The sequence below is a fragment of the Sinohyriopsis cumingii genome, unplaced genomic scaffold (genome assembly GCF_028554795.1).
Source record: "Sinohyriopsis cumingii isolate HCF-2022 unplaced genomic scaffold, ASM2855479v2 utg001752l, whole genome shotgun sequence".
NCBI lineage: Eukaryota > Metazoa > Mollusca > Bivalvia > Unionida > Unionidae > Sinohyriopsis > Sinohyriopsis cumingii.
This window is the reverse complement of record NW_028316044.1, coordinates 93,676-112,152: the sequence shown is the minus strand read 5'-3', so window position 1 is coordinate 112,152 and position 18,477 is coordinate 93,676. Positions and strand designations below refer to the sequence as shown.

Sequence of the window (18,477 nt, the reverse complement as noted above, 5' to 3'; positions counted from 1 at the left end):
ATTTTGGGAAAAATTAGTGGAAATAATTTGGTGAGATTGTAATAATATTTATGTTAGACGTACAAAAGATGGAATTAATTCCTATTGTATAAAGAACTGAATTATTGCTTAACCATATGTCTTCCAAAAGTCGTGGCCAAATATTAAAAGGAATTCTCAATAAGTGTATAGCGTTTGTGTGACAGATTTTATGTTTAAGACTTTAAGACGTAGCTCAGTCTATTTATCAAGCAATGGTGCAAATGAATATGAATATATATATATATATATATATATATATATATATATATATATATATATATATATATATATATATATATATATATATATATGTTTCAACCTGAATACATTTACCATGCCGATAAATACAGGTTCAAATGAAGGTGATTTTGTGTTATGGTATATCACAAGGTCCCCCCGTTCCGCCCTTGCGGAGTGGCTATTGCAGCCGGAAGAGAAGTCTTTGTTATTTATAGATGTAGCATACCTATCAAGGTCTACATGCCAAGATATGATGAGGAAACTCTAAAAGGGAAAGTAAAAACCGATGGCAACTCGTATCACTAAGGAAATGTTTTGACCTATGTTCGAGTGAGATAATGCATGGAACAGTTAATAGTGAAAATAATTTATGAAAAATGGACTTTACAATTTTTGATTACATATATACTTAGTCGTTTGTACAGAGAAGCTTATAAGCTTGCGACATTGACAATATGCTTTAGGATTACAAGTGCGACGAATCAGATCTATTGTATAAACGTTATACCTATCTTTCAAGCTCCATCGGTTGGTTTAGGAGCTCGGACTTGCAGTCTTTTCGTGTATCAGCCATTTATCTAGTTTCGTTTTCTTTTGTAAAATAGTTCCTCTTTCTAGTATTTTGTGTTATATTATCCCTCCTTGTTACGAAGTATTTCAACAGAAAATGAGGAAATATATTAAATATCTTCCTTATTAAGAAAGTCATTCGCGTCTTTATTCACAAAAATATTTTTCTTCCCTCAACAAATCTTAATGTAGTCGATATTCCGTCTCTTAACACTTTTCACAGGCATTTCGTTCGTCTTCGCCTCGTTTTTATTTAAATTTCCCAGTCCATATATAAATATATCAACAACTGTTAAAATACTAGTTATACCCGTTATTTTCTTTTTGATATGCCTTCATATCATATATCACCTGATTATTTATCATGAACGTTTTCAAATGGGAATTTATTTTCTTCCGGTTTCGCATGCCTCTTGATTATCAAAATAAAATTACATTTATTTATTACACCGCATATTGAGTCAGTGCTTCAGAATAATAAAAGGCGGGGGGGGGCTCACATATTAGAGAGGTAGAGATTTTGGAAATATTGTTGAAAAAGGATCATATTTTCTTTACTGAGAGATCTTGGCAAGATATTTGAAAGGAGGTCACATGTTGTTGAGCGAGAAATCTTGATAATGTTTTGAAAGTAGCAATCGTGCCCTTAGATGATAGCTTTTTAAAAGATTTTCAAACATTTTGAAAATGGCGTGGGGTCACAAGTTGATTAGCTTGGGATTTCTTAATTTTGAAAATCGGCACAGATTGGCTGGGAGAGCAAGCATTCTCGGATATCAAGCTGCTAATGTTAAAAAGCTCATTCGATTTTGGTATGTAGTTTGCAACCAGAGAGTGTGACTCATTATAGCTTCTTGACGCTGACAACACTTCCACCGCCCTAGGTACACATAAGGTCACACAATGTCCGAGTCCTTTGATTAGGACAAGCCCCCAATCCCACCCTCAGAATGATTACAGAGTTTTAACATAATTGTTTAGGTTTCTATTCCATAAAAATTGAGTCTTTAAATTTGATTATTTCAAATTGAGGGGAAACAGGTAACCAGGCTATTGACATTTTGTGTATGTTTTGAGTTTATTTTAAGATCACTGTAATTTTACATGTTCTAATTTTAAGGTAATTTGACAAGTTAGTTAAAGAGTTTTAAAGTCATTGATTTAACTTGGGTTAATCTATTCTGTGTTCCTCTTTAAATTAAAGGTGTCGATTCATGTTCATCTGCCCATGCTAATTTTTCTCCATCGTGCTCTAATGTCGTGACCGTGTGATTATTAATATTATATTTCATGCTTACCTATAATATTCTGATGTTGCAAATTGCATGCGTATATGGTACGTCTTATAAGATTAACATTTCTTCACTTAAGTCGGCACAAACTTCCAGTTATCAATAAACAAGAGGTTGCATATGGTACATCTTATTAGATTAACATTTCTTCTCTTAAGTCGGCACACACTTCCAGTTATCAATAAACAAGAGGTTGCATATGGTACATCTTATTAGATTAACATTTCTTCTCTTAAGTCGGCACACACTTCCAGTTATCAATAAACAAGAGGTTGCATATGGTACATCTTATTAGATTAACATTTCTTCTCTTAAGTCGGCACACACTTCCAGTTATCAATAAACAAGAGGTTGCATATGGTACATCTTATTAGATTAACATTCCTTCTCTTAAGTCGGCACACACTTCCAGTTATCAATAAACAAGAGGTTGCATATGGTACATCTTATTAGATTAACATTCCTTCTCTTAAGTCGGCACACACTTCCAGTTATCAATAAACAAGAGGTTGCATATGGTACATCTTATTAGATTAACATTTCTTCTCTTAAGTCGGCACACACTTCCAGTTATCAATAAACAAGAGGTTGCATATGGTACATCTTATTAGATTAACATTTCTTCTCTTAAGTCGGCACACACTTCCAGTTATCAATAAACAAGAGGTTGCATATGGTACATCTTATTAGATTAACATTCCTTCTCTTAAGTCGGCACACACTTCCAGTTATCAATAAACAAGAGGTTGCATATGGTACATCTTATTAGATTAACATTCCTTCTCTTAAGTCGGCACACACTTCCAGTTATCAATAAACAAGAGGTTGCATATGGTACATCTTATTAGATTAACATTTCTTCTCTTAAGTCGGCACACACTTCCAGTTATCAATAAACAAGAGGTTGCATATGGTACATCTTATTAGATTAACATTTCTTCTCTTAAGTCGGCACACACTTCCAGTTATCAATAAACAAGAGGTTGCATATGGTACATCTTATTAGATTAACATTCCTTCTCTTAAGTCGGCACACACTTCCAGTTATCAATAAACAAGAGGTTGCATATGGTACATCTTATTAGATTAACATTCCTTCTCTTAAGTCGGCACACACTTCCAGTTATCAATAAACAAGAGGTTGCATATGGTACATCTTATTAGATTAACATTTCTTCTCTTAAGTCGGCACACACTTCCAGTTATCAATAAACAAGAGGTTGCATATGGTACATCTTATTAGATTAACATTTCTTCTCTTAAGTCGGCACACACTTCCAGTTATCAATAAACAAGAGGTTGCATATGGTACATCTTATTAGATTAACATTTCTTCTCTTAAGTCGGCACACACTTCCAGTTATCAATGAACAAGAGGTTGAGGACGCGCAGGACTCGATAATAATGGCAGCATTTACTCAGAAGGCCAGGTAATACAGATTTGTAATGTTTCATGACCTTATTGGAAGATGATGAATAATATTCATTGTGCATGATGTTAGATTATATTACATTTGATTATCAATGAGTGTTTATGATTTAAATTTTGACATGTCCAATCACAAACTCCCGAAAGAAAGGTGAGTAAATATGCCGTCATCTATAATCTATAGACATAATTCTTCTCACACACTTCCAGTTATTCAATGAACAAGAGGTTGCAGGACTCGATCAATGTGTCAGCAGTTTTACTCAGAGCCAAGGTAATACAGATTTGTAATGTATCATGACTTATTTGGAAATGTACATATGGTTATGATTTAAATTTTGACATGTCAATCACAAACTCTCGAAAGGAGAGTTAAATATTCGTGGAGAAGAAGGAGTCTTGCGGGTTCCATGGGTTTGAAGCCCTATCAATGAATAATATCAATGAATAATAACTATGCTACGCCCTGTAAAGTCACCCCCATTTGTGGTCTTGATTTCTGAAGTCGATATCGTTATTGTGTTTAGCGTACCTAAATCATCTTCTCCAGGTATTTGAAGCTTACGTGCATATGATAATATCCTACTTTATATAAGACTGTACATAATACGATGATATGGTATCAATGTCCGATGATTATTACAAATATGATAGTTGCGGATACCAGCTCACTCAACCACTTTAAACCAATTTTCAGAATCAGAAAAATAAAGCAGCTCACCAACACGCGACCCCTCACCATTTTAAAATTTTTCAAAAACAGCCTTTGGAAGCATGATTAACACCATTCAAATGTTTTGAAGGAAGAACAAGGAACACGAACAATGGTGCTGTTGAAACACCGTGATGTGTGATCTTAAATGCTCAATAATATGTTGTGTGCAATATTAGACTATACTACATCTCGCTACATAATGTTTCTATTGTTTAAATTGCGAAATGTAAAACAAAGGTTTATGAAATGTGTATAAATATGCCTCAAGAGCACACGAGAACCTAGCGAAATAGGAAAGATTGCATCAACTTTGGAAAATTATTAACCATTATCTTAATAGGCAATTTAATGTTAGCTACGTTTGATAGGGCGTTATTTCTGAAGCCTGTATTTTATTCGAACGTGATTGGTTTTAGCTATCGATCACACAAAACCCCCCTGTGTTCATAGCTCAAGTGTAGCCTAATAATTGTTTAATTATTTTAATTTCTTTCATTGTTTTAAAATTATGTTCACTTTGCTCTACAACATTTATCTCTATCCGAGTTTTCAATGTGACAGTTTAGATATTTGAGCGGCCTTTATAGTTTTCTTTGGAATAATAGAGTTACATTTGTAATATATGGGAATATCACGTTGCTTCCTAACATTTTCGGTCAGACTCTCTGTTTTGAAACTTAATGCCAGTTAAAGATCGAAGCGACGCTATCATGCATTCTTGACACGGCTGTAAATAAGTGGCGACAAAACTATGAACAGTTAGTTACAAAACCAAGCCACTCAACGTTGTTCATATAACAATCATCGACTTTTTTTGATAAACCTTTAATACTTTGTACCTTATCTATTGTTCTGATTCCATACTTTGTTGATATTCGGTTATGTGACTGGACATTTGGGTCCTAATACAGAAATTTTTAATGAGCTCCTATTTAATTAAAAAATTGTTATGAACAATGGTGTATTACAGTAAAATAAAAATATTGGATGAAATTGATAATATATTCTTTGAATTTTGTGATAATGCAAATATGGTAATATATACGTATGCACACTCTTCAGTGCTGTATAATATAGATTGGAATTCCAAGTTAGTTATAAAAAGAGTAAAGCTTTTCTTGTCTTGAACAGTTAACTATTTCTAAAATAACATAATTTTGTTTTAAAAATATATTAATACATAATCTTTTAGATTCTATAACTTTGAAAGTTAAAGAGAAAACCTCATAACAAGATGATAAACTCATTATTATTATTAAACATGTTTGGTGTAGGAATAGCACTATAACGATAGAAATTACTTTACGTGAGAATAATAACTAGTTGCTAGAGCTCTCGACTATTGCCATAAAATGTATCACCTGACAATTGCTAATTATTTCATGTGCTTATGCCATTTATATCAACTGTGTTTTCTTAAATTGTTTTTATAATATATTTCATTGATTATTTGAATTACTGAATTAATAGGTGATTTCTGTGATTGGGTTGGAAGCCCCATAATTTCAGATGCTGCTAAAAACCGCAATCATGTATGTTATGCAAAGAAAAAGTTGACGCTAGCTTCTCAATGCTAACATTACATCACTACTCCAGACACAACTAATTTCAAACCGTATTTCAGTCCACAAGACGTTGTTGTGTAAATGTTTGAGTGACTTCGTGATTAATATGAGAAATCAAGCAGACGTTAGGGTGGGTCATTTTCAATATAACTTATTAATCAATAATGTGCTAACGTTTATACATAACCGATTTATTTCATGATCTATTTCTGAAATATATTCCTATTTGTTACACATGGTTAGTCAGTCCTTTAAAATTATCATCATGGGAAGTCACGCATTCTTGAGCTGGAGGTTGTGAAAAAGTATTGAAGGTAATAATCATGCGTTAGTCCATTAGTGTTTAAAACATTTTCAACAATGTGACAATGGGGCTGGTCAAAGGTTGGTCAGCTTCGGTTTTTCTTAGTTTAGATTATCCGTTGAAGGTGGCTGAAAGGGTTAACATTTACTGTTATCACACTACTACTATTATTAAAAAGCGTGTTAATTTTTCTTATATAATCAAAGAATGTAATTCATATTGGCTTCTCAACGCTTGCAGTACATTCACTTCCCCAGACACAAACAAGGTTACAGAGTGTTTGAATCCATCGTTTATGAAACAGGTTTCCTTTATGGTACTTACATCAAAGGTAATCTAGGGCACACGTTTGATCTGCTAGATACCAAGTTATGTCAGCAACACATCACATCAACTATCCAGCCATATAACATCATAACTTTATATCATCTTCCAATCCAAAAGACCAATATATCTAGTTGCATCATTAGCAAGAACTAAATTGAAATTAAATTTTAAAAATGCGTCATCATTGTTCATTTTCTATTTTCCTTCCCATTCCCCATACCCATTCCTACCCATAGAATAAAGCTGGAGTTGACATATATGTGATGGTTGATATTCCGTGTAACTTGAGTGCTGCAATATGTTTATTGCAACATGATGAGAAATAAGAACAGGATGAACAGGTCTAAGGCTATTGAAAAAAGCTACGTCTGTTTTACGGTTTCAAACTTTCTATAATTTACTCACTTGCTGTTGCAGCTCGAGCATGTTAGTTTTAAAGTCAGCTTGATAGATCGAATAGGTGGCCGCGTTATCTATAGAGCTCGCATTTACCTACCACTGCTATTTGGCCTGTGTCCACATGGGTTAAAGTCCCGGCTCGGCCAATGGATCTATGTGAGAAAGATTCCAAATAGTTTCACCTCATGGTTCTAGCTGTAATTTTCTACTAGTTATGCTGGAGGCCATTTATGATCTATCCTGAGATGAGAAATGGCGTTCAAACAAAGACATTAAACATACAAAAATTCAATGATCAAACTTTAAAATTCCATGTACTCGTGATATATCTAAGGTCTTTCAGATCAAAGTTTCAATCAAGTTATCATTACGGTATTGAGTGTTTGATCTTTGTAATATCAACATACTGACAATTACATGGAGTTAGGTCACATGTTATCAAATATGTCCTCACTTGTGTCGTTACAAAGTACCTTCTATCGGTAGTTAGGAAAGTATTGAATATTATCTAGATCTTCGGCAGGTTTTACTCAGGTAGCAGGTAGTTGCGTTAGATGAGGTAGTCACGAGCTTTTGTGCATCAAGACTGGCGATGCTTTTACAATCTTTATTGACTTGTGTAGTCAGCTGCGTACTGCGTAAGTACTGAATGTATGTATTTATGTAATTGTAGTGCGATGGTTCACTTTACAAAGTTTTCTTTGGATTTGTACCCTAACTATTATCTTTTTAGCCTGATTGTAAGTTATTTCACCCAAAGAATATCGATGTCTCTAATCCTGTTCGTTTCACCAGCATCAACGGCTTTTTAGCCTTTGTATTTAGCACTGCATCTCTGATACCATCACTTGAAATAATATAATTGGATAAAGCAGACGCTTCATAGGGAGATGTAAAACGCTCAGACAAAACGAGAGCTGCGACCCAAATTCCAATAACACATTAATTTGACAGCATATATTTATTTGATTAAACCTGAAACGACCTAAGTATATCAATCTATCACTGACCACTTCCACTAGCTAAGGAACGTAAGTCTTACAAATAGAAAGGGTAAAATCTTCTAAACATTATTCGGTATTAAACAGCTATATTTTAACAAGATATGTGGTACATATTTTCAACTCGTGTTTAGCATTCAAGCCATGCATTGCCAACCTTTGATGATTAGATAAATAGATCATGAAGTATACTGCATATAACGTCAACAAATTCAAAAATTTATCAATTATATTTTTTCCTTTCTGAAAATTAATGTGTGGGCAGCCTGTCTTTGCAGTGTCTTTTTTCATGTGTGTGTGTGTTGGATTTGTAACGTATCTTTAAAACATTTTCAGTCATATCGCTACGATGTCTGCACCACAGACATGTAGCATGATGTCCCTCCCAGTCACATTATACTGATACCAGGCCGACCAGCCCTAACACAAACCCTAACTAAGCGCCAAGCGAGGCAGCTGATAGTACCATTTTTGTAAGTCTTTGGTATGACTCGGCCGGGGATCGAACACCCACGAACTCCCGCATCTGAGGCAGACGCTCTGACCTTATATATATATATATATATATATATATATATATATATATATATATATATATATATATATATCTTGCTGAAGAAATATTGAATATTGACTTACCAGTTCATTATACAAGTGGATTCTCTCTCACGTCTGTGTGCTAATTATACTAAATATCGTTCAAGCTAGGTCACCAGATTTAACTAGTGAGGTAAAATAAAGTCAACGTTATATTATGGCATTCATTTTATGATGATACGTTTTTTATATTATGTCAATGTATACATTAGGAAAATCTTAGCAATGTCAAGAAAAAGACAGTAATAATATAAAAAAATAAACCTGTTTACCAAATCGTTTTTGGTATTACCACTGATGTTGATGTTGTTATCATTATTTTGTTACTATTGCTGTTGATGATGTTGGTGTTCTGATGACCAGATAAGAAGTCCTTCATGGCTGAGACACGATGTGTCGTCAAATATAATACTTTGCTATTGAGTATCCTTCGGTACTGAGACTGTGTTTTAAATCGCAAAGCAATGGTACAAAGGTACACAATTTCACAGCCTATTCGTGTGTTATGTAGTTCATGTTCCGCCCAACATGATTCTTTACCGACACTGTTTTGCTAACAGGATCATTGTATATTCTATCGTGCATTCCAAATAATTGTCATTTTTTACTCGTAATAATTGTTTTATCTTCACTTTATTCTGTTTAATGCTTAGTCTGTTTTGTTCAAAGTAATGATAGATCAAGATCGTAAAACAATCCGAATCATAAATTGTTACAATAGATGTGTCTATATTTCTGTTTTTGCAATAACTATATTTGCTTTTGAGCTTATCCCCTAACAATGTGGGTCGTTTTGCCACATCAATGTTTCCTTTAATTGCATGTTTCGACACATCTTCCTCTTAATATCTCAACGATATTGTTCCTTTGCCTGCACATTCTGCCTGCTTATCGGTTTTAATACGGTTTACTTTATTCTTATCACTTTATTCAGAATGAAATTTGTTTCACATCTTCTTGATAATATTCTTTGTAGCAATGTCAGTTCTTGAGTGGGCTTAGATAACAACCATCGTTGCAAATTTGTCCTTTCCTTTACAAAGGTTTTGCTTTCAATAGTTGGCCTGGCGTTATAATAAGTCGTGTCTTCCTCATGCCGTCTTCTAGTTTGTATTGTATTACACCACAAGCTCATCTCCAAATTATTTTACTCTGGCTTTCGAAGACATCTGATTAAGTCACGGTTTTTCCTCTAGTCGCGAGAGAGATGGGAGTCACGTCGAACGTTTAGTCTGTGATGTAAGTCATCTTCTTTTCTGAGTCAACCGTGTTATATTAGACCGCATGTGTTGTATCCTCCGACCAGTCAATCGGTTGAAATCCCACATCATTTTCTCTTTGCTATTTGTAATCTCATTCTCTGCATTTTAATCCAACACTAATTTTATTCGGGGGAGGCATTTGCCCGCAGTTCTTAGACACCTTCCATAGCTAGGGATAGTGTGTGTAGTCACTGAACTAGGATGTTGCCACTATGATAAGGTGACATATCTGTCTAATCCTTACTTGTGCACAGACTACACCATGGAGATTGCATAATTGTATACGCATGCTTTCATAATTTGACCATGAATGCATAGTCCTCCTTTTGAGGCAGTATACTTGGTGATGTTAAGATCAAAATGTGTATATTAAAGAAGAGTCACTATCACCACTAGGTTCGTTCTTACTGAATGGTTGAAAAAAAATGATGTAAGACACCAACGCAAGAATAACCCACGGTCTATCACCTTTGGCTCACAATTACCTGAAATTCTGAAATAGACCTTATTATTGAGGCATGGAATAATAAATGCTGACATAATAATAATAATACTAATAATAATAACAACAACAACAAGAACAATAATAATAATAATAATAATAATTATTATTATTATTATTATTATTATTATTATTATCTAGTAACGTTGAGCTCAGAACAGGCTGAGCCATGGATCAAAAATGAAGCTACAGGACATTGCTATCAAATTGTCGATAAACCTACCACATGGCCCCAGGCATTTAACATCTGCAGGGACGATGGTGGCATGCTGACCGTCATCGAATCTGCAGAAGAGCAGCAATTTATACAAGGTATCACGACATTGTATCCCCAATATTACTTCTGTACCTCGTTTCTTAAAGTACTCTATGAGGTGATTTTATTTCACAGTGCTTTTATCTTCATCATTCTTTATGATTTGAATGTGAAGTTTTATCAATGGGTATATCTTTGTAATAAAAATGTATCAAAATTTGAATACTAATTTATAAGAATGTTTGATTGACTTTAACAGGGATTTGGTAATTTCCTGAACATAGAAACATTAGCATCCAAGGAATCTACATCTTATATAAAGTAACTATAAAGAAAATCGTACTATTAAATTATATTGGATGGCTGAATTCAATTTTTTAAATGTCTGTGAAAGAATGTTACAAGCCTTTTTAAAAAGCCCTTTAAAGATCTACAGCGTATTCTGTTATGGATACAGCTCCATTTTCTTTTTGTCCTTAGTGTGGCCAAAATTGTCTATTGAAGTGACTCTCTTACAAGCAGATCTAATTTCATCCTGGTAATTTCTATATTTATCTCTGCAAAACCGCCTATACCTTCATAAAAAAATCTATAATTGTAGGCCAAATGCAGTCTAAATCATTCACAATGGAGGGACTCTGGTTAGGGGCAGATACTTTGCATCCGGTGGAGCAGCGTGCATGGATTAACGGAGAGAAACTCTCGTTTACTAACTGGGCACCAAGTATACACATTTATTGCATTATATTTAGGGTTGATAAAATCGTAGGAAGATGATATCTACTCAGCAGATAGTTTGTTTTTTTTACTCCATAAAATAGTATATCACATGCATTGATGAGATAATTTAATTTTTAATGCCTTAGAAAAGTGAATGTTGTGTATTCATTTCGAATTAGATTTCTTGTGGTAATATATTTTTTGAAAATTACATATTTCCAAGTCTTCTGCATACAAAATTAAAAATCGGTATAACTTTCAGTACGGGAAATATTGGTTGAGCATGAAAGAATTTATTTCATACGAATAAAATATTTTTCATTAGCTGCCACATTATCTAGATAAGTGAAAAAAATTTTATTTGTGCAAACGAAGATTTGCAAATGTCTGTTTTTGGCAAAAGTGTGTACAATATTTGATAATGTCGAATTTGGTGTATGTCACATTCGTGATCTATATCCTGAAAATGCTATGCACTTGAAGAGTCTCAAGAATAGTTACAAAGGATGTATTTAGGTTTCTCGGAAATTAATAGGCTCGTTTGGGGAAAGTAGTCATGAGGTAATATTTTAGTGGCCTAGCAAAAATGCAGACGATACAGCTGTACAAGTGTCAGTGTCTGAAAACTACTATTTTGAGATTTGATGCCATATTCAGTTTTAGATATGCATTGCGCTGAGAAAAAAGCGTAATATTGCAAGACAGTGTCTCTTTACAAAAGATTGCAAAGCAATACTTCTTTACAAAATAATTTTTCAACAACGTCACTAATATTATATGTAAAATCAGCACACTTACTCTAATCAAATATTTTATTCAGATAGCGATATGACTGTGATTGATCCTTTAATGTTAACTGGATTTCTTTTATATGCTTTCTACCGATCCAAGGTCAGCCTGATAACAGAGCGTCTGAAGAGAACTGTGCAGAAATATATTCTCAGACTCAAAAAGGATCGTGGAACGACTTGCCGTGTACATTTTTGATAGGGTACATCTGCGAGAATACACGTAAGTACCCCATTAATAAGGAGAATATTTAATTGCTTTAACGGATTATCTGTCAAAAATGTGTTATATTTTGGCATTAAAAAGAAATCTATAAATTTATTATTTATTCCTTAGCATACCGACAAATATTTGTCACTAAGTCTTGGTTATAATATAATGAATGAAAGCGTTTTATGTTAAATATTCGATTCTGATGACAAAAGTATTCAACAAATATTTTCACCGATAGTTAAATTGTATTCTTTGTAGATACTTGCGGATGCTTACATTGAATGGCAGTAGCATCCGAGGACACTATGCTTGCACATGGGCCTCGATGGGTGCAAGGGAAATTAACATTAGGCCGCCATTCTGGCGGGAACCAGTATGGGCATAAGTGATATTTAGTATTAGTCCTTGTGTTTAACATTGGTGAGGGTGGGTCTGGTATAGGTACAAGGGGAATGGTAAGCTTAAATATGTCAATAGGTTTAGCATGATTGGACGATATATGTACAATGAGTACGGTAATGTTTTAATGTTTGTAGGTTTAATTGGATGGGATGGTATGGGCGCAAGAGGAAATGAAAAAGAAATTTCGTGTATAATTTCATTTTAGCTATACATTCTTTCGCTTGGGACTCTTTAAAGACAAATGGGAATATGGGTAAAGAGGGGGTCGATTAAGGTTTAGAACGTCATTATGATTAATATGATGGACTGCGTTTGTTCAAGAGGAATTGAAAATGAACATAACTGACGAATACGCATCCTAACTACACCTACATCTGTTAACCAACTTCCGCACCCGTTACCCAATCCAAGCTATATACCACAGGACCCCCACTTACTAACCAACTTTCTATATTACTGACCTCCTACTTATAAACACTCAATATTACTCACAAGCACAATGTAAAATGTTATGTAAAATCAGAGGTACAGGGATGCAGAGTAACACCCTTAGCAAACGGAATACAACCCTGCACCTTGAAACCAAAGCGTTGGGGTATAGGAGAAGAAGGGATAGAAATACGCCCTCTCATACATAATACTTATACAAGGTCACAACTGAACAAAAGACAGAAGGGCAGGAATTTAAAGTATGGTACAGTAGAATAGACAACATACTAAAGACAAAGACAGCTCGAACAGAAAACAAAGATAATTATTTTCACAATAGGTTGAGAAGTAAGGCTGTTTCTGAGAGGTCTAGGCAGTCGGTCGGTGGGAAGGGCTTGCATTTGTTATGTAATTATAATATACCTGACAACTATACATTCCAGAGAGGATAGACATCAGAAGGCAGCTCATTTGTTTGTGCTCCATCGCCACACAGAGATAGAAAGCGTAAACTTGAGAGTGTCGTCCCCATTTTTCATTTTTGTACATAAAAAGGGATTTTCTAGCTGCTGACTTTGTCTCCACCCGTATTCCAACATTTCCCTTGCTTTTTCGCTGCACTTGATTCCATATTTTATAGCGAATCATAGTTTATGTTAGTCTTTTATTATATAATCTTCCTCCTTTATGTTTTAGTAATCTTAAATATTGCATAAACTGCTTGGCTGCTTTAAATGAGGCAATTTGCGTTTTCAGGTGTCTTCTGTACTGATAAACCAAGGACTCTTCCACTGAGATCAGTATCTGTTTCACTCCCTGCAAATATCCTATTGTATCGCAGTCAACATTTGTTGGCGACGAGTCAATGATTAAAGACTATATTATTCGATGCACTATTTAATACACTCGGATTGATTAAGCATCTCTCAGATTCGGTAGGTGGGCGTGAAACATAGGAGCCATAACTTTAGTAAGTCTATCCAAAGTACAGAACACCATAAGACTGTTTTGTTTCCAAACTTGCAAACCAACACAATTTTTGTTGTTGTTGTAGGGTTTAACGCCATTTGTTTCAGCACAAGATAGGCTATACATGGCGGCCAGTATTATTCGTGGAGGAGAAACTCGGGAGAACCCCGGAAAGAACTACCGGCAAGCTTTGTCACATACCCACATTTGCTGAGCCCGAGACTTGAACCCACGCAGACAGAGTTGAGATGTAAGTGATCCATATGGGTGATGGCTTTAGACCACTGGGCCACTCGGGGCCCTAACGCAGTTTTTCTGAATCAATAAATCTCTAATGTATGCAAAATGAACAAAGGATAAAGCGTTAGGATTATATTTTTTTAATTCCCTACTCCTCATGACAAACACAAATTATAACAACTTAAAGATGATGTAATTACAATTTTGAAAAAATTTGGTAAAAACATACACCATTTTATAAATGAACCTACCTATGATTTTAAAAAGTATGTTTTGTTTCGAAATCACAAGCAAACACCATTAGGAGAACAACATTTTCAAAATAAGCCCTGATCATCTAGACATGAAGAAGGATGAAGAGACAAGATTACGGTACTCCTCTTTATGTACATCACATTTAAAACATAAATACAAATGCTAACATTTTAAACATTAATGTATTTAAAAGCTTGATTTCCACTGATCAAGAACCAAGGCACATTTTCTGTCATGGATACCCCGTTTTTTAGCAAAAATAAGAACAGATATCCAAAATAGTCACTATATCACATTTTTATTTCTGCATTGTATCTGCGCAAATCAGATCCTTAGCCAGACAGAAAGGTTTAATTGGGAATCCAAGACTTCGTTCGTCAGGAAAATATACACAATATTCTTATTACCGCTCCGGTGGCCTAGTGGTTAGAGCGTCCGCCTCGGATGCGGGAGGTCGTGGGTTCGATCCCCGGCCGAGTCATACCAAAGACTTACAAAAACGGTAATAACAGCTGCCTCGCTTGGCGCTCTGTATTAAGAGGTTAGGTGTCAGGATAATGTGACTGTGTGGGACATCATGCTACATGTCTGCGGCATGATGCCCCAGTGCTAGACATCACTATAAACTGCCACATTGCAGACATCGTAGCGATATGACTGAAAAATTGTTAAAGCTACGTTAAAAATCCAAATCACATCACACATCACTTATTACCCTATGAACTCTCATCCTTGGAATCTCATATCATTAAAATTTGTCAAAACAGTATGTCTTATAATTTATACGACATCGTCTCGATAGAAGGTAATCCATCGGAATCGTACTATGCTAACCTGTGGTCGTGGGAAATGTAGACTACAACGAATGAATCCCGGATCGAGGATTGTCGTGCTGTTGATGACATAAGCTCGAACATCGTAATTTTACCATAAGAAGTTCACCTTTACCACACGTCACACAATTCCAGTGAGCTGTGTCTGATCTTTATTTGAGGGGGGTCGTATAGTTCAAAGGCATTCGTTTTAGGTTTCTCTCAAAGATGATAAGTGTTGATTTCACACAGAGACAAGAATTCTGTGCATGCTAATGGAAAACGTGTTTCGTCTCCCAGAAGTTAATACATTTGTCGATTCGTCTAATGCCTTTATGGTATTCTTGGAAGATATGATATGGGATGAGTGTATGAGTGTCCATATTTCTTCTAGATAACCATCCAACTTTTTATCTTGAGTCACAATTAAAAACTGGTCCTGTTGTTATTGACTAGGATGATCGATTGGACAACCATAACAATATTCGCACATCATTACTGATACTGTTGGTGAACATAATATGTAACTAAGTGTTCTTCGTGTGTGTGTGTGTGTGTGTGTGTGTGTGTGTGTGATTTGGATTTTTAAAGAAGCAATAACAATTCTTCAGTAATTTCGCTACGATGTCTGCAGTGTGGCAGTTTATAGCGACGTCTAGATTCAGTAAATATTCTATATCCAGTAATCTTCTCTTCACACAACTAAAATGTTACTTCTTTTACCGTGTCAAAACTACATCCTTGACGAATGTCCATAGTATAACCAACACTCTTGTGGAAATCCATGCACATGGTGAATCAACTATTCCTGCTGACCGAACCCAATCGAACTATATGAGAGCGGAGTTTCCATTCGAGATCCAGTCTATAAAATTATATAAGTGTCAAATGTTCTATTGATTTTGGAGGAACATTTGCATTTAAATATAATTTTCAAAACAAATTTCAGTTTAAATGTTATTGCTATTAAGTTTTGCAGTACGTCAGGGAATACTTTTTGAAAACGCAAGAACTGTAAGGTCCAACACGTGAGTCAAAACCTAATAAACTGCAGAACTGTTCGTCTTTCTTTCTATCCAAACTCTATACGCTAATATAAAATCTTTGTGATGAAATTAATAGTAAATGTCCTATTGGTACATTTAATTTATGAAACTCATTTCAGCATGTATAGATTTTGATTTTCAAGGCTCGCAAAAACTGGAAATTATTCAACGCGATTCACACATTAAATATTAAATGTTCAATCGACTGAGGCCCTCTATTTATATCCTCCTCATAAGTGCGTTTTGAGTCATATGCCAAAAAATAAGAAAACACCAGGAACAGATCTGCATATGTCCTCTATTTTCTAAAAGATTCAAACATATTACACAGTTTCATCTAAATGTACCACATCCACTTGCTATAAGGAATATAACTTCTTTGCATATCTGTAGAGTGAAAAGGGAAAGGAACTGAGATAGATGCAAACCTTGATCTACACGAACATGGCTTGTTTTAGTAATATTTGTATTGTTATGTATATCTCTGTTTTTATAACTCCTAGTACATGATTATATCCAAGTTTTGTAATGTTTCCTCATGGCTGTAAATTGTAGTAATTTCCTATTATCTTTCGCTGGATTTTACCTACGTGACTAGCTTCTGGTTTAGAAATATTAGGCGCCTAAAATTACATAGGATTTATAAATAGATGCATACGTATGCATTGACCATTACTAATAATAGTCTTAAAGACGACGTTTGGTTAATTTCTCATTGGTTGATGGGGTTTGGATTCTTCTAGAATAATTAAGTAATTTCCTGTTGATTTGGCTAGGTCACATGAATATGCAAATTCAAACTAAATTTTGTAGTATGATCTGTCATGTAGGGGTATGTTGTGAAGTGTAGTCATAATAGAATATGTATATATAAGGAGTGAACTAAGCAAATATATTCATTCCTATTTTGCAGATATTCTTTTTTATTTTGTTCTTATTGGAAGTCCGCAGACGTGTTGTATGTTGCACGTAGATATTATTTGAGAGGATAAACATTTATGTGGACTGTTCGTTATAAATAAAAAGTGTTTATTATTTGGACTATAATATTGGTCTGGAACTGTCGTTATTGTATGACCATGCAGTCGGAACAGTACACGTTTGATGTGATTTTGATATAGTGTTACACTATATGATGCAAAGTAACAACAGCTCGTCGAATTAAGAGAAACGTTTTGTACATTCTTTGGTTAGATGTCATACACGTGCAAAGAGGGTCCCAAATATGCACTGATCCTGACATGTTAACATATGAATATATGATATTCTGTCAATCTGATTGGTCCAGATATGTCCTTCAAATCCTTGTACAGTATTTCAACTTCTGATTGGCTGAAAGTTTACCTTGTTCCGACTTCTGGAGTTATTATACCCTTGCTATCAATAATATGGAGGCCGTCTGCTTTATCGGTAACATGGGGAAAAACATGAGTCTATCACACAAATCAGCACAGAATTAGTTAGTAAATTTATGCTTTTTGTTGTTCTAGGGTTTAACGTTATTTTTCAGCAGAAGATAGGCTATACATGGCGGCCAGTATAACAGGTACAGGAAGAACCCTGGAAAACCCAGGGGAGAACCACCGACCCACGAGAAGCTACTGGCAGGCTTTCCCACGCACCCACACTAGCCGAGCGCATTAGACCACTCGGCCACTCGGGGCCCTCTCCATTATGCTGTCCATCACGAACATGCCAGCTCTGTGCAGAGAAATACCGTCCATTAGATAGTAAAGCAAATTATTACTTTTAAGTTACTGCCACTAGTTGTATTACTGTTGCACCCCACCCACAAGTTAAGCATGCTTTAAATGTCAAGTTACATGAGTAAATGTACTAACCTCTCCTATCGAAAGAATGTCTACAAATAATCGTCTCTAAATGACAAAATGTAATCCAACCACGGTTGTTCTTCCACATCAGCGTTCTCACGCTTCTATTATATTTTGCGATCCAGGGGGGCTGTTACAACGGTTGATAATGTCAATGCTTAGAAACCAAGCGATATTCCATTTTTACAGATTTTAATGTATCGTATATTATGATCACGTATCATACTTTATGAAAATAGCGCTCACTATGCACGATTACGTTTACTGCGGGAAAGATACATGCTACGGTG

The 18,477-nt window shown here is 34.9% G+C and overlaps 1 protein-coding gene across 3 annotated transcripts in view; it reads left to right on the top strand.

Moving 5' to 3' along the window:
• The first annotated feature begins 7,385 nt into the window (after positions 1-7,385).
• LOC149771584 (von Willebrand factor D and EGF domain-containing protein-like) overlaps positions 7,386-18,477 on the top strand; it is a 40,954-nt gene continuing 29,862 nt past the window's right edge. For all 3 annotated transcript variants that reach the window (XR_016418206.1, XM_089948297.1, XM_089948296.1), the window contains exons 1-4: positions 7,386-7,500; positions 10,366-10,536; positions 11,082-11,204; positions 12,092-12,211. Coding sequence is in view for 2 of the 3 variants with exons in the window: in XM_089948297.1 (XP_089804423.1) it covers positions 7,455-7,500; positions 10,366-10,536; positions 11,082-11,204; positions 12,092-12,211 (460 nt within the window). In the remaining variant the exon portion in view is untranslated. The remainder of the gene's footprint in view (positions 7,501-10,365; positions 10,537-11,081; positions 11,205-12,091; positions 12,212-18,477) is intronic.